This window comes from Salvia splendens, chromosome 13 (assembly GCF_004379255.2).
Source record: "Salvia splendens isolate huo1 chromosome 13, SspV2, whole genome shotgun sequence".
NCBI classification, from domain to species: domain Eukaryota; kingdom Viridiplantae; phylum Streptophyta; class Magnoliopsida; order Lamiales; family Lamiaceae; genus Salvia; species Salvia splendens.
The window spans coordinates 7,117,221-7,133,624 of NC_056044.1; the positions used below are offsets into that span (position 1 = coordinate 7,117,221).

General features: G+C 41.2%; 1 protein-coding gene and 1 pseudogene across 1 annotated transcript; both read right to left on the reverse strand.

Moving 5' to 3' along the window:
• Positions 1-423: 423 nt before the first annotated feature.
• On the reverse strand, positions 424-4,483 carry LOC121762947 (DUF21 domain-containing protein At4g14240-like). Its single transcript, XM_042158976.1, has 13 exons — positions 3,860-4,483; positions 3,640-3,716; positions 3,289-3,372; positions 3,095-3,208; positions 2,743-2,826; positions 2,511-2,582; positions 2,021-2,088; positions 1,796-1,883; positions 1,632-1,705; positions 1,212-1,545; positions 1,056-1,102; positions 895-964; positions 424-739 (listed from the first exon to the last, which is right to left on the reverse strand). Exons 1-13 carry the CDS (start codon positions 4,416-4,418, stop codon positions 719-721), a joined length of 1,692 nt encoding a protein of 563 aa, XP_042014910.1. The 5' UTR covers positions 4,419-4,483; the 3' UTR covers positions 424-718.
• Positions 4,484-6,727: 2,244 nt separating this feature from the next.
• Positions 6,728-10,566, reverse strand: LOC121760414 (annotated as a pseudogene).
• Positions 10,567-16,404: the final 5,838 nt, after the last annotated feature.

The following is a 16,404-nucleotide window of genomic DNA, read 5'->3' on the forward strand; positions in this document are numbered from 1 at the left end:
AATCTTAACCACAGATCTGTTATAATTAATGACTATAATTAAATTTTTGAGTTTGTATTAGATATATGGTTTGTATTGGATCACATCCCGTATAAAACATATTTTAAAATTTTTGGAAATATGTTCTTCCTCCATTATTTTATTTTATTTGTATAAATCTTAAATTAGTATTTAATCATCCCTTATAAAACATATTTTAAAATTTTTGGAAATATGTTCCTTCATTATTTTATTTTATTTGTATAAATCTTAAATTAGTATTTCATCATATTTGAGATTAATTGTATACATTAAAATTTTCATATATGAAAATGATTAAATTTCATCATTATATTAGATTAAGCGCATGTTTATTTTATCGGCAACAACCTGATTAATTACAATCCGATTAGCCTGCAATACGAGTAGGATTGACCCGAAATCTGCTAGGATGCCACTTAACATCACTAAATAAAAACTGAAGTACAACTTAGGTTTGTCATATTATTTCACACTAGTCATTCTTTTTCAAATAGAAACTACCTTTGGCTTGAGAGTTGCCATTCTACAAAAAGGAGGCTATATCGACTCATGAGTATTGGCTACTTTTACAAACATCTCAGTTGTCCTTTAAAAATGTCCTTTTAGACATACAACTCAGTCCACTGTAGAACATACAAACACCGTGAATCATTTTCACACATCTGTGTCGTTACCATGTCATCTTCTTCACACACGGTCATTGCTTGCCCGGGCCGACCTGTGAAGATGAAAAGCATGTCAGCAAGATCGCAAACTTAATAGTACATTAATTATCTTGTTAGAAACAAGCTAATGCATGAGCACAATCAACAAACTGCAGATGCTACAATGGAAGACGGAAAAATGAGCAAAGACAAGTGCTGCATGACATACTGCGGCTGGCTTCTGAAGCCTACGAGTCGAAGGAGCTCGAGCAACTGAAGAAGCAGCAGCTACACGTATTCTGCTATAGTCATCGTCCATTGTCCAATACTATGTTAGTAAGATATAAGGTGGTAAAGAGCAAATAACTTCAACAAAAACAATGGAATAACCTTTTATGCACATCTATATAAACATCTGTCTCATCAACAATTTCCTCCTGTACGACATAAAGAGCATATTTGTAAATAATAATCTACAACTGTAAATTTAGGTGTCAATGTCAACATGATTTCAAGGGAAGATCAATAACTTATTGTAAACATTACCTGTAGAAGTTCTTCAAATACGTCTTCCAAGGTGATTATGCCGATAACTTCTCCATCTTCAACATCCTCTACAGCATTCGAGTTGTATGTCACGAAACCCTTTTTCTCAGGCTTCTCGATGTTGACCACAACAGTATTTGCTTCTCCACCATACTTGTCGAGCAATGGGATTTTTAATTGCGAATCACCTTTGGTGGAAATTTTCTCTCCAACCATCACATTAGAGGAAATAAGCTTCTTCTCCTTCTCTCTCACCTTTACTACAGCTGCTATGTGGCTGCCACCCTTTTGAAACTCATTAAGGATATCATACAAGGGCATATCTGCTGGTACTCTGTAGCATAGTAAATTGAGTTTATGAGTCAAATACGTCACTCACTCGTGCTAAAAATATGATAATATTCAGAGAGATGCGCACACCTAGGCATTCTCCTGATTGAAACCGAGCTAACTGGAGTCTCCACTTCAGCTCTTACAGTGAGGAGATTTTTCACCTAGCTCAAAAGATGAATTGGCAAATGACGATTATCTAGTAACAAAGGCTTATCCAAAACGCGCTCAATAATGAGGGAATTTCGGCATACCAGCAGAAGTCCGATAATGTTCTTTGGGTTCCCTGAGTACACAGGAATGCGACTATGACCCCGTGCAAGGATTTTTCCAATAGTTTCCCTGCAGAATAGAGCTTGCAAGAACATAAACAGGTTTCGTTTGAGCTTTGGAACTGTGTGTGTGTGATAGAGAGAGAGAAGGTGGAACAAGGGTATGCTTAGGTAAAATCAATCCCTCATAGGTAGGATCACACTCACCAATTCAGTTTGGTGTTCGCATCAAGGGAAAATGTTGATTCAATGGGTGTCATTGCCTCCTTGGCTGTCTGCAAATGTATAAGAAGAGGCCATTTATTATCAGAATTGCAAATTTGAAATATATAAAAGCTAGGTACCTAATTCAGATGTTAGTTAATTTTGCTCACATACTTCTTCCCCACTTGTCATAGAACTCAAGAGTACAATTTTTATTTTGAAATATGAATCTAAAATAATGTAGGTATGACAGTAGAAACAGAGGACAAAGCATTTTGCCATGGATTGACTAAACCTCCATTAAGTAAAGAGCTTTTATACTTTGAACTCATAGGAACTAAATTTCTCCCATTTGCATCCCATGAAAATTTAGGTAACGACAAAGAATTAATACAAAGTCAAATGAGAAGGCCAGAAATGCAATAACTAAAAGAGGATAGAAAACAGATAGGAGTAAAATAACACAAGATGATCCTTCTGAACGTGAACATACCTTTTCTGTCAAATCTAGTGCTCCATTAATAATTGTTGCTTCGTCATGAGTAAGTTCACCACCTCTGCCTGCCTATTATGACATAACCAAATTAAAAAATAGTATAAAAAAAATAATCACTTTTATTTCTTTCGTTGGGAGGGGGGATGCTGGAACTTTCAATTTTAGAAAATGGTATGGCATGTATGTGTTACTATTATATAGTCGATCACGCTTTACTTTAAGGGCATACCTCCTGGCTATGGATAGATACGAGAGCCTTTAGTTGAGGTCGCCTAAATAAAGCCTCTTGATGGCCCAAGACAAAATCGAGGATCTGAATCACAAAAGAAGTTGAGCATCACGAAATTAGAACCCCAACTGAAGTAAACTCATAGGGGAGGAAAAACAGTAGAATCTTAGTAGAAATCAATAATGTTTCTCAAGATGTCATCCTATCACGACGAAACATATCATAATTTTGCTAAAAAATAGACTATCCCCAACTTTCAACAGTTTAAACAAGCAAATGTCCAAGTTAGCATCCCATAAACACACAATCATCTACTATATCATCAGCCAGAATTTAAAAATAACTGCATCACCTTTCCAATAGGATAAGCAATCGGGTAGCAAATAATCATCAAAATGCGCACGAGCCACACACAATTGGCACCCACAGCCAACCCATATCTGGAGCATGCTGCTTGAGGGATTATCTGTCCAGCCACCATAAACATATGGAGGAGTTACACTCAGCAAAGCACTGCGACCAAATGCAGTGAAAAATAAAGTGTACCTCACCAAAAGCCAGAACAAACGTCACCGACAGAATGACAGCAACAACAGGATGAAACAACTTGTCCAGATATAGTGGAAGAGGCTGCATAGAACATTTACAGGAAAACTTATCCTAATGAATCCACAATTAACTCAGACGCCATCACACACACTTCTGTTCAAAGTGAAGACATCTTAACAGAAAACTATGGCAAAGACTGAACCGAAGAAATAGCTAAAATGCATGATTGAACGACATATTAGTACTCAATATCACAGATATAATGCTTGCTGGTTTGAATAAATACGTTTCTTCATCGTCTGTGTTTCCATAAATTCTACAGAAAGTTATTGAAAATCATCAACTAACCTCCACCGCAGCAGCATTGCACAGTAGTAAGGTTACAAGAAGTTGGTGCTGCTTCTGAACCACCGGAAAAATAACAGCTGAAAATAATTGCTCAAATCATCACTAAACAAACTATCTCAACTTGTCACATCAATTCAAAATTACAACAATTCCAATAGCAAAATTCATATTTCTTCAATAAAAGAGAGAAACAGGATTAACTAGACACACACAGAGTTACCAGCTTGTTTCTTCTCCGTGGAAGTGCCGCTCCGCTGCAGTATCTCGAGCTCAACGATTCCGAGAGACATCAATCCGAGAGTCAAACCGGACATGATTCCGGCGAAGAGAACGAGGAAGCAGGAGACGCCGGCGAAGACAAACCACCACGGATTCCCAAATTCGATGTCGTTGGAATCGGCGAAGGGCGAAACCATCGCCGCCGCATTAACCGGCCAAGCCATCACCTCCGCCGCAACAGCAGAAAAACAAAATTGGAAAAGGAAAGCTACTTCGGTTTTAACTCCCTGTTTTTCTACGACTCTAGAAATTGAAAACAAAAAAGTTGAGAGCGACGGATTAAGAAATTCATAGTTGTTTTTTATTCCAACAGCGCCATACGTTTCTTCACAAATTGCAAACAAAACCGCATAAATAATGAATCGGTCACAGCGAGCAAGCGAGAGGTGACGCACTGTATATGTATCTAGGGAGTTGTAGTTTTGTTGTTTTGTGGCGCCACGTGTCGAGTTTTGACGTACGTTGCACCGTTGTGGAATATTGAAGCCGATCACCGCCATCAGCGTGGTGGCGGCCGGGCTCTGCTTTGTTGCCGCCGGTCAAACCGTCAAAGCTTTTACCTCATTTTTTGAATTCATTTTTACATGTATAGACAGAATGCATGTAATTTAATTCCTTTATATATAAGTATTTCTTTGTGGAATTAGAGCGATATCCAACCAGTTAAAATCAATTGTGTGTAGATATCATACTAAATATTTAAATTTAAAAAAACATTCTCCATCTAGTATTCTCCGGAGATGAGTATTACTCCCTCCGTCCCGAGCTACTCGCTCATTTCCTTTTCGGCACGGAGATTAAGGAATGAGTATAGGAAAGTAAAAAATGACGGCTGTAGGTGAAAATTTTTACTAAAAATGGAAAGAGTGCAAGTAACTTGGGACGCCCAAAAAGGAAATACGTGCGAGTAGTGCGGGACGGAGGAAGTACATTTTAACTTAGCATACATTTTAAGAAATATAATAAAAAGTGAATTGAAAAAATTAGTAGAATGTGTAAGATTGAGTTAGTAGAATATGAGGTACATTACCAAAAATCCGTAAAAAGTAAGTGTGACAAGTATTGACAGACGGACTAAAAAGAAAACTAGTGACAATTAATGATCCCGAACCGGAACCGTCGCAATTCGGGTCGCAGTCCGGTTCAGGTTCAAGATATTTCGAACCGGAACCGTCACCGAACCGGCGGTTCGGGAAAGTTCGGAACCGGCGGAACCGCCGGTTCGGGCACGTATATCAAGGCATCGGGGATGGGGCCGACGGCGGCAGCTTTTCAGCTGCAAAATCGGCCGGTTTCGGCGGTTAACCGTGAAAACCGGCGGTTAACCGCCGGTTCAGTGGTTTCCGGTGGCGGCGCGAGACACGATGAGACAAGGCGCGGCTTTTGCAGACGGTTTTGTCCCGGGAACCGGCGGTTGCGGCGGTTTTCCGCCAAAACGGCCGATTTTCCGAAAATTCAAATTTTTTTTTTCAAATTTCAAATTCGAATTCTTCCATCCCCCCCCCCCATTTTTATCTATAAATACCCCCTTCTATCCTCATTTACATTCACCCCACTCTTGTGTTAATAAGAGTTTCTCTCTTCAATCTCCCAATTCTCTATCGTTGTCTCCAATTTCTCATTTGTGCTATTGTGCTTTCATTTAATTACGCAAGTGCTACTCTTATTACACATTGTTATACACTTATACTTGTTCCCGTAGTTCTATCTATAAGTTGTCTTCCTTTCTCAATTGCTAAAACAAAAAAAATATTATTCCATATTTCTACATTTCTACATAGCAATATGTCTTCATCCCGAGAAGGTCGTGTTGATAAGGGAAAGGGAAAGTCCAAGAGGCCATCTCGGAGATCCGTTATTGATGAAATTTCTCAAATGAACATGGATGCGTGGCAGGTTAATATTTATTATCTACTAATTTAATTAATTTTGAATTACATTACATTATTGTTCATAATTTTATTTGAATTTTACAATACAAATATTATTTTGTAGACTCGAGAAGAGCAAGATGTGGCACATGCTATTGCTCTCTCTCGCTCTCAATCCCAAGGCGATGCTTATGTTGGTACCGGTAGTGGTGCTCCCGGTTGCGGTGCCTATTCTCAACAAATTCCAACCCCTGTGAATGTTGATGAAGACGACGATGATGATGATGACGACGAGGAGGGGGAGGAGGTAGAAGAGGTTCAAGAAATGCCACCCCCACCACCACCAAGGAGTCGTCGTGGCCGTAGTCGTGGTCGTGGACACCCTCCTCAACCTCCTCTCAATAAAATTGATATCATTTTCTCCTTATTCGTCGTATTTCTATTTGAATTATATATTGTCTTGTACTCTTGTTCCAAATTGTTGTATAAATCCAAATTTCAAATTTAAAAAAAAAAAAATCGAACCGCGAAACCGCCGGTTCCGAACCGGAACCGCCTAAACCGCCAGAAAAACCGGCGGTTCCGAACCGGAACCGGAACCGCCGGTTTTCGAACCGGAACCGGAACCGTGAAATAGCCTCACGGTCCGGTTCCGAACCGTGGGCAACACTACTACAGTTTAAACCTTTGTTTCGAGTTTATTCATTACGTATAGGTTGACTGATTTGAAGTTTGACACTTACATTTTTGTTATCGAATTCTTGAATTCATTGATGAGGAGTATGAATCTTTCATCCTGAAAGTAATTAGCTAATATCGAATTTTAAATTCAAAACTTAAAAATATCTGAAAATTCTACGTGAATCATCATCTCATCAAATTCTCATTTCAGAAGTTAACATAGTCTGAAATCGAATTAAGGGTAATTCCCATTATTATTAATATAATATCGGTAAGTTTATAATGCCGGGAAAATTTGTAAATATTCCCAAAACTGGCACCGCAACATTCTCAACAATTTGCCGCCCAATTAAGACGCCGTCGCCGCCAACAGTGGCTGAGCGCCGCTCCTCATCGACATCGCCGTCGAGGCGGTGCATCCGCCAGTCTCTGATGTTCCTCAGCCGGTGGATCTTCTCCAGCTGCCGGCACGCCAGCCTGCTCGTGTTCACCTTGATCGCGTCGATCGCCTCCGCCAGAGCCCTAGCGCGAGTCTCCTCGTCGCGCTCCGATTCGACTCGGAAGTTGTTAAGGACCTAAATCCTTAACGTCGATTTCCACACAAAATCAAGAAACGAGATGTCGTCGTTGTCGAGCGCCCAACGTTGGGTCGTGACTTGGACGGCAAAAAGGGGCGGTTGAGCGCGAGATCAGCCTCGTCGGCAACCTTAGGAGATGTTTCTTGTTTGCTACTCAGTTGAGCCAAAAGAATGATAATTTCATATATTGATTGAATGAATAAAAAAGATAACAGTCTATCCTATTTATAATGCTACTGACTTAATGAACAAGAAAACAAAGATATAGAAAAAGATATGCTAAATCCCTATAATATCTAAACTAAATAATAATAATAGCTAAATCCCTATAGTGGTTCGTATCAACTCCCCCACGGTTAAAATCCACCTTGTCCTCAAGGTGGGAACCACGAAGCAAAAAGGAGAGTTGAAAGCAGAAGCTTCGGCGATTTATCTCCTCCGGGATCAAATGTAAATATGCACGGTCGCTGTATTCGAGCCAATGCAGATCCATTTCGTACCCTACCCTTTATCTCGAACTCCCATTGTGTTGGACCAAGAAGATCACCACTCTTGTCATCAAACACCGAATCAAATGTAAATTTCCTTTCATCAACAGCCAGTGAATCTTTGGAAAGTTTTCTCAACATCGCACCTTCATTTTCACCCCAAGAATTCCAAACATCATTTTTGGATGGCCCTCGAACAACATTGGATGAGTCGACGATATTCTTCCCTTCGTCAGTAGAATCGTCCCCCTCATCTTTGCCTAACGATTCATCTTCCTCATTTTTCCTTACTCGTTTCTCACTAGGCAATCTAATGGCAACGTTTGATACAGATCCTATATCCGGACTGACAGCAACACGATCCCCGGTCTTATTTGCTGTTGTCTCTAATATGGAGTCCTTGAAATCACCAAGCTCCTCTTCTTCACCAATCTTCTCATCATATGCCCCGACAAGCACTTGCAGCGGCGTATTGTCTGTCTTGAAGATCTCTTCCATGGCCTCGTCGTTTGGAACATCAAGATTATCGCCCCCATTGTTAGCGGCATTGTTGGGAACATCCTCAACTAGATTATTGTCATCAATATTCTCCTCAAACAATGCATTCACGCGAGCGAGAAGAGCGGCTTGCTCCATTCTATAAATCCGTAATTTCTCGTTGTAATCGTCTAAGGCCGCTTGTTGGACAGGCGTGAGTGATCGAACCATGAGTTCGAGATTATTGGGGAGACCACGCTGTTGCCTCGAATCCCTAAACTGTCTGGACTTTTGAGGCAGGTTCACAGAGCCAGATCGGGTCCGGGACTTTTGAGGAATTAAGGGATCATGTTTAATTCTTGCTCACCCCTCCTATAAATCTTTCGTTGTCCCAATATCTAATTAAATAGTTCAAATTGCAAATTAGAAACACAAGTTTTTTGCCAGACCACATTAAATACTAGTGGCTCTTTGCAGGGGGTACAACTATACCCTCAAAATACAATACTAATACACTATGTATTGTGATAGAATTTACAATGGCCTTTGTGGTCTAGTGGTTCTGCTATTAGTTTTCACCGACTTATTTCAATTATTTTTTGTTTTAGTTTTGTTAATCCAATTTGTTTACTTATTTCATGTTTTATTTTATTCAGAGAATTAAAAGTTCTGTAGCCTTTTACTTCTTTTCTATATTTTTTATTAGAATAATGAATTTACTTTTGTTGTTTAAAAAAAAAAAAAAAAAAAAAAAAGATCGGGTCCGGGCAGCTGCAGGCAGCATCGTTGTGTGGTGACTCGGAGATTGGTCGAACTGCTGTGGCTCTCCAGACGGGTGGTAGCTGCGGCGGGGTTGGTTCGGCTGTTGCCAATCCAGGGGGTCGGTAGGTTGATTGGGTGGTGGCTGGTAGGATGGCAGATGGTGGCGCCGAGGCTGGCGGCTCACGTACGGGCTTCTATCAGGCTGATAGGGATGTGACTTGTCCGGTTCTAAACAGGATGGTTGTTCCTCGCAGGTAGAACGACGCACGGGCAGTAGTGGACAACGGCGATTGGTTCGATGTCTGGGCGGATCCCAGCAACTAGGTGGACGCGGCAGTGGTTGATCATAATCCGAGTACCCCTGCGATGTCCGGTGAGGCGGTGGTTCCCAACAAGAGGGTTGTCGCGTCGGTGGAGGGTGATAGGGATCGAAATCCTGGAGTGATCGGTTACCGGGAGGATCCCAACAGGTAGGGTGGCGGATCTGGACGGACTCCATTTGGTGAGGCGAATGCGTATCCCGGTGGTATTTTGCACGACGCCCAACTTCGGTGTAGCTGCGTGACATATGGTAGTGGTCGGTGTATGCGTATGACATGTTGATGGATTGAGGCGGGGCTGTGGTGGATGATATCGTCCGACTTCAATGCGGCACGCGGGAATCCTTCCCGTCGGGCGTTGCAGAAGTAGAGTTGTCCGGCGGACAGGCGGGACACGACAACCAAAGCAGTTGCTGTGCGCGGAATGGTTTCCGTCGGGCAGCGGTGTAGCTTCGGTTCGAGATGGTGGGAGGGTCAGCTCTCAATGAAAGCAGCAGTTGTTAAGGACCTAAATCCTTAACGTCGATTTCCACACAAAATCAAGAAACGAGATGTCGTCGTTGTCGAGCGCCCAACGTTGGGTCGTGACTTGGACGGCAAAAAGGGGCGGTTGAGCACGAGATCAGCCTCATCGGCAACCTTAGGAGATGTTTCTTGTTTGCTACTCAATTGAGCCAAAAGAATGATAATTTCATATATTGATTGAATGAATAAAAAAGATAACAGTCTATCCTATTTATAATGCTACTGACTTAATGAACAAGAAAACAAAGATATAGAAAAAGATATGCTAAATCCCTATAATATCTAAACTAAATAATAATAATAGCTAAATCCCTATAGTGGTTCGTATCAGAAATACTCGTCCAGCTCAGGCACGCCGATCGCGCGCCGGATCCCCCTCGAGTAATCGGCGTTGGACCGGAAAAAAGCCCTAACTTCTTCGATCATCCCTCTCTCCACCATCCTGTCGACGCGATCCGACACGAACGAGGCCAGCATAGGCATCGCGACGTCCACCCACAGGAAGCAGAAATCGTAGCGAGATCGGAAGGTCACGTCGATTAGCGCCTCGACGAACGAATTTGAACCTCCGACGATGATCGGAAGGTTCCGGCGGCTGAGGATCGACCGCAACGAGTGCGACGCCATTGCGCGGAATTCAGCGGTGGAGAAGTCGGATTCGGGATCGGCGACGCCGAGGAGGTGGTGCGGCACGCCGCGCCACTCCTCGTCGGTGATTTTTGTTGGTGGCAATTTCGAGGCCATGGTAGACCTGCATTTTGTCGGAATTGATGATCTCCGCGGAGAAGTGAGTGGCGAGGTCGATCGAGAGACGCGATTTACCGGCGCCAGTGACTCCTAGCACTACCACCACCTTCTCCTTCGGTTGGCCGTGGCGGAGGAGCTGACTGCTCGTGCTCGGTATGTGTAGCGACGGCCGAATTTGTTGCGACGCAGAGATAAACATGCCCACCGGTTCCGGTTCCGGCGGTTAACCGCCGAACCGGAACCGCCGGTTCCGGTTCCGAACCGGAACCGTGGCCTTTTTCCCGAACCGGAACCGTCGGAGTTCGGGTTGCGGTCCGGTTCCGGTTCAAGATATTTCGAACCGGAACCGTGACCGAACCGGCGGTTCCGGACGGTTCGGAACCGGCGGTTAACCGGCCGAACCGCCGGTTCGGGCGCTAATTTCGAGGCATTTTGATGGGGGAACCGGCGGCAGCTTTTCAGCTGAAAAACCGGCCGGTTCCGGCGGTTAACCGGCCGTTAACCGGCCGTTAACCGCCGGTTAACCGTGAAAACCGGTGGTTAACCGCCGGTTCAGGGCTTCCGGATGCGGTGCGAGAAACGAGGCGACATGACGCAGCTTTTGCAGACGGTTTCGTTGACTGAACCGGCGGTTCCGGTCCGGGAACCGGCGGTTTTGGCCGGAAAACCGGCGGTTCCGGCGGTTTTCCGCCAAAAACCGCCGGTTTTTGGGAAAATTGAATTTTTTTTTTTTTCAAATTTCAAATTCGAAATTCTTCCATTTTCCCCCCATTTTTATCTATAAATACCCCCCTCTATCCTCATTTACATTCACCCCACTCTTGTGTTAATAAGAGTTTCTCTCTTCAATCTCCCAATTCTCTCTCTTTGTCTCCAATTTCTCATTTGTGCTATTGTGCTTCCATTTAATTACGCAAGTGCTACTCTTATTACGCATTGTTATACACTTATACTTGTTCCCGTAGTTCTATCTATAAGTTGTCTTCCTTTTTCAATTGCTAAAACAAAAAAAATATTATTCCATATTTCTACATTTCTACTTCTACATAGCAATATGTCTTTATCCCGAGAAGGTCGTGTTGATAAGGGAAAGGGAAAGGCCAAGAGGCCATCTCGGAGATCCGTTATTGATGAAATTTCTCAAATGAACATGGATGAGTGGCAGGTTAATATTTATTATCTACTAATTTAATTAATTTTGAATTACATTACATTATTGTTCATAATTTTATTTTGTATTTACAATACAAATATTATTTTGTAGGCTCGAGAAGAGCAAGATGTGGCACATGCTATTGCTCTCTCTCGCTCTCAATACCAAGGCGATGCTTATGTTGGTACCGGTAGTGGTGCTCCCGGTCGCGGTGCCTATTCTCAACAAAGTCCAACCCCTGTGAATGTTGATGAAGACGATGATGATGATGACGACGAGGAGGAGGGGGAGGAGGTAGAAGAGGTTCAAGAAATGCCACCCCCACCACCACCAAGGAGTCGGCGTGGTCGTGGACAACCTCGTCCTCCTCAACCTCCTAGACCAGCTGAAAGGTCTTTAACCTCCAACATCATGGTGAAACACTTCAAGAAGGTACAAGATAGTAACGATCCTAACACTTATAATGTGTATTGCAACTATTGCGAAAACGTATACACATTCCGAAGGGGTGGAGGATACGGTACATTTACCCGTCACATGGAGAAAGCGCATCCGGTCGAGTTTGGTATCGCTCCAACCCAAACTCAACTCAACTTTCAACATGGAGTCGGGACCGGTAGTGGGACGGGTTCATCCCAAACATCAGGTACGTGTAGCAATACTCTTTTGAAATATGATCACAAAAATGCTCTTAATGTGATGTCTAGATTTGCCGTTATGAAACATCTTCCATTCAATGCTTTTGATAACGATGCTTTTGAGTCGAGTATGCGGCAAGTTTATAATGCCGCTGCAAAAAAATTGAGTCGAACTTCAATGACTCGGGCCGTTGTTCGACAATGCATGGAAAAGAAGGCGCAATTAGGTACGTTTATTATTAACTTAGGGCATAAAGTTTCTATTTGTTCTGATGTGTGGACTGATTGTTTTTGTAAAAATTCGTATATAGGCATCACTGTGCATTTCGTTGATCACAGTTGGACTTTAAACAAACGTTTGATTGCATTTCGGGAATTTCCCGCACCACACACTGCACAAGCAATTGCTCAATTGATCATTCAAGTTTTGAATGAATTTCAATTGATCAATAAAATTTTTTCTATTGGTTTTGACAATGCTAGCGCTAACACTGCTAGCATAGATGAACTAATCAGTGCATGTTCTCCTGTTATTGATGGTAAATATTTTCATGTGCGATGTATTGCCCATATTTTGAATTTGTGTGTTCAAGATGCGATCGATTTGTGGCAAAAGTATGTTGATCCTATTAGAACTGCTGTGAAGTTGATTCATAACAAAGCTCCTATTGGTAGAGCTTGGAAGAGATATTGTCATGGTAAGCAATGCAGGTACACCAACTTTCGTTTGGATGTTTCAACTCGTTGGAACTCGACATATGATATGTTGGAGTCGACTTTGAACCACATTGAGTATTTATGTGATTTTTTTAGAAGTTGTCCTCATGTTCCTTCTGATTTGATTTTGATACCCGCTTGTTGGGACCACAGCATGGATTTATTTCGATTATTCCGCGCTTTCAAAAATGCCACTGTTGAGTTATCCGGAGTTTATTATCCTACTTCTGTGCGCGTTTTGGAGCATTGCATGTATGTGGCAATTGGTTTTAAAACTTGTGTGAAAAATACTCAATTCATTGAGTTGAAGGCTATTTTGTTTTACATGGTTGAAAAATGGTTAAAATATTTTTCACGTATTCCAAATGTGTTTTTGATTGCAAAATGCTTGGATCCAAAGTGGAAGTTGCATGGTGTTTATAAAATTTTAGACATGTACTATGGTTGTTTGCACGCTTTGGATTTTTCTCAACTCCGCGAAATGGGCTTGACAAGAGGAGAATGCTTCAAACTAAGTATTCCGGGTGTTGATGAAATCAAACTAAGGTTAGATAGTGCACTTCGTGCTCTCTACGCGGAATATGAAATGCGGTATAACACCGCTCACCAGGTACGTGCTCCTCCTAGTCCGTCTACATTTGATTTTGGTGGAGGGGATTTTACCAATATCATGATTGATCCCGACGTAGTATCACAATTGCAAGATCTATACGGTACTACAACCAATAGGACTAGAGCGACTAGTGAATTAGATATATATTTGGAATCGCGCTCTATTTTTCAAGATGCAGGTCCTCCTACTCAACAAATTGACGTCCTTAATTGGTGGGGAACACATGACAAAGAGTTTCCGGTACTCTCCATCATGGCTAAGGAGATATTCGCCGTTCCCGCTTCCACCGTCGCCGTTGAACAAGCTTTTAGTGTCGGCGGTTGTGTCCTAGACGACAGAAGGAGCAATCTCTCCGCCAAGAACATGGAAGCCACTATGTTACTTGACGATTGGGCAAAGGCGGACATGAGAGCACAAGAGCCGGATTTCGACTTCCGTGTAGAGAGTGATGGTGAAGAATTTTCTTCCGATGGCGATGACGAGGTCAGAAGCGAGAGCACTCAACATTAGCAATGAGTCTACGGGGGGCGGTGAACGGCGAGCACAGCCGACCAAAAAGGTAAGCAAGGTAAGAGAACTACGTGGGCTTTGATTCCTCAATAAAATTGTGGATACGTAGGCACCTCAACTTAAATTTGAAAAGTTTAACTTCGAAAGTTTAAGTTGAGCTCAAGCCCTTTTCAATTTTTTTCCCCCCCCATTTCATGTTTTTTTATTTGTAATTGTAATGTATCATTAAAATATATTCCCCATTTGATATGTATCTTATTGGTGAAAAAGTGGATATCTTTGGGGCAAATGGTACTGGAACACAAATTTATATATGATCTTGAAGTATCATCCAGATTCCATATATAAATTTGTGTTCCAGTACCATCTGCCTCAAAGATACCCACTTTTTCACCAATAAGATATTTATCAAATGGGGAATATATTTTAATGATCTTCAAGTACAATTTACCTTAGGATCAACCATTTTTTCTTGCAAAATGTTGCCCATTTTCTAAGCAAACACGTATCAGCACGCCATATACACATTGCTGCATTTCTAATAGGGGCAATTTGATCTTCCAAAGCAATCAATGCATCTCGAACACACATAGTCAGAACATTATTCAAGCATCTATCATGGAAAAAATCAGAACAAACTATCTATTAGTGCTAATTTTTTCCATGCTTGAATAATATTCTGACTATGTGTGTTCGAGATGCATTGATTGTTTTGGAAGATCAAATTGCCCCTATTAGAAATGCAGCAATGTGTATATGGCGTGCTGATATGTGTTTGCTTAGAAAATGGGCAACATTTTGCAAGAAAAAATGGTTGATCCTAAGGTAAGAGAACTACGTGGGCTTTGATTCCTCAATAAAATTGTGGATACGTAGGCAACTCAACTTAAATTTGAAAAGTTTAACTTTGAAAGTTTAAGTTGATCCCAAGCCCTTTTCAATTTTTCCTTTTTCCCCCCCATTTCATGTTTTTTTTATTTACCTTCCGAGTCCCACGAGGCGACGACACTTGTAAATTATATTATATTGTTGTATGTTGTTGTATTGTATACTTATGTATTGTAAATTGTAATGTATCGTTGTCCGTTACAACTCAAAATCAATAAAATTTATTTCATTTTCTCCTTATTCGTCTTATTTGTGCTTGAATTATGCATTGTCTTGTTCCGATTTATTGTATAAAGCCAAATTTCAAATTTAAAAAAAAAAAAAAAAAAAAATTAAACCGGCGGTTCCGCCGGTTCGAAAACCGGAACCGCCAAAACCGCCGGAAAACCGGCGGTTCCGAACCGGAACCGGAACCGGAACCGCCGGTTTTCGAACCGGAACCGGAACCGTGAAATAGCCTCACGGTTCGGTTCCGGTTCCGAATACGACCGAACCGGAACCGGCGGTTCCGAACCGGAACCGCCGGTTCGTGAACCGTGGGCATGTTTACGCAGAGAGTGATGGTTTCATTACGAAGTTATTTGAAATGACGAAAGAGCCCCTGAACGTAATTCAACAATAGACTTGTGGTGTATGCTCTTCACGATGAGAGATTCGTACTTTGATTTCGTTTGAAATAAAATATTGAGACGCGGCGACTCGAATGTGTTGGGTTTTCTATTTCTGCAATTTTCAGAGGAAGGTGAAAAAAAAATAATAATAAAATAAAATAAAAAATAAAATAAAAATAAAATAAAATAAAAAATAAAAAATAAAATAAAATAAAATAAAATAAAATAAAATAAAATAAAATAAAATAAAATAAAATAAAATAAAATAAAATAAAGTTGAATTGTAGTTGACTGGTCGAGTTGAAGGTATATTGACTGAACTTCAAGAAATTGTGGGATAATTGAGTCTGTATTTATGGAAGGAGGCAACTAACAACACATTTGATTAATTGGCCTTTCTATGTGACCATAGTCAAGTCAACTACAAGATGCTTTTAAGTGTTTTTAGAAAAGTTTCTCAACCCATGCATTATTTTTCTTTTTTAAAACCACGATGGAAAGTTTGGACAATATTATAGGGATGATAAATTGTGCGCGATGGAATGTTATCGGGTCAACCTGTAACGACTTGATTCAATAAGGATAATCACAAATACAATGTGTTAAGAAAATTTTAAACCCGAACACGAACCCGACCTGCTACCCTCAAACCGGAACACGACACGAACCACATTGAGTCAATAAGAAACGATAAATAATTTAAGTATCAGCAAATTCAGACTTCAGAAATCAAAATTCACATTTCACTCACGTGCATATCCTAACTTAAATTCTAAAATAATATTTCAATCCGTCCCATTAAATATGAAACATTTGATTTTCGGCACTGGATTTTATATAGTATTTTTTCGTGAATTAATGAAGAGGGAGTAAAGTAAGGGAGAGAAAAAAAAAAGTAAATAGAGTG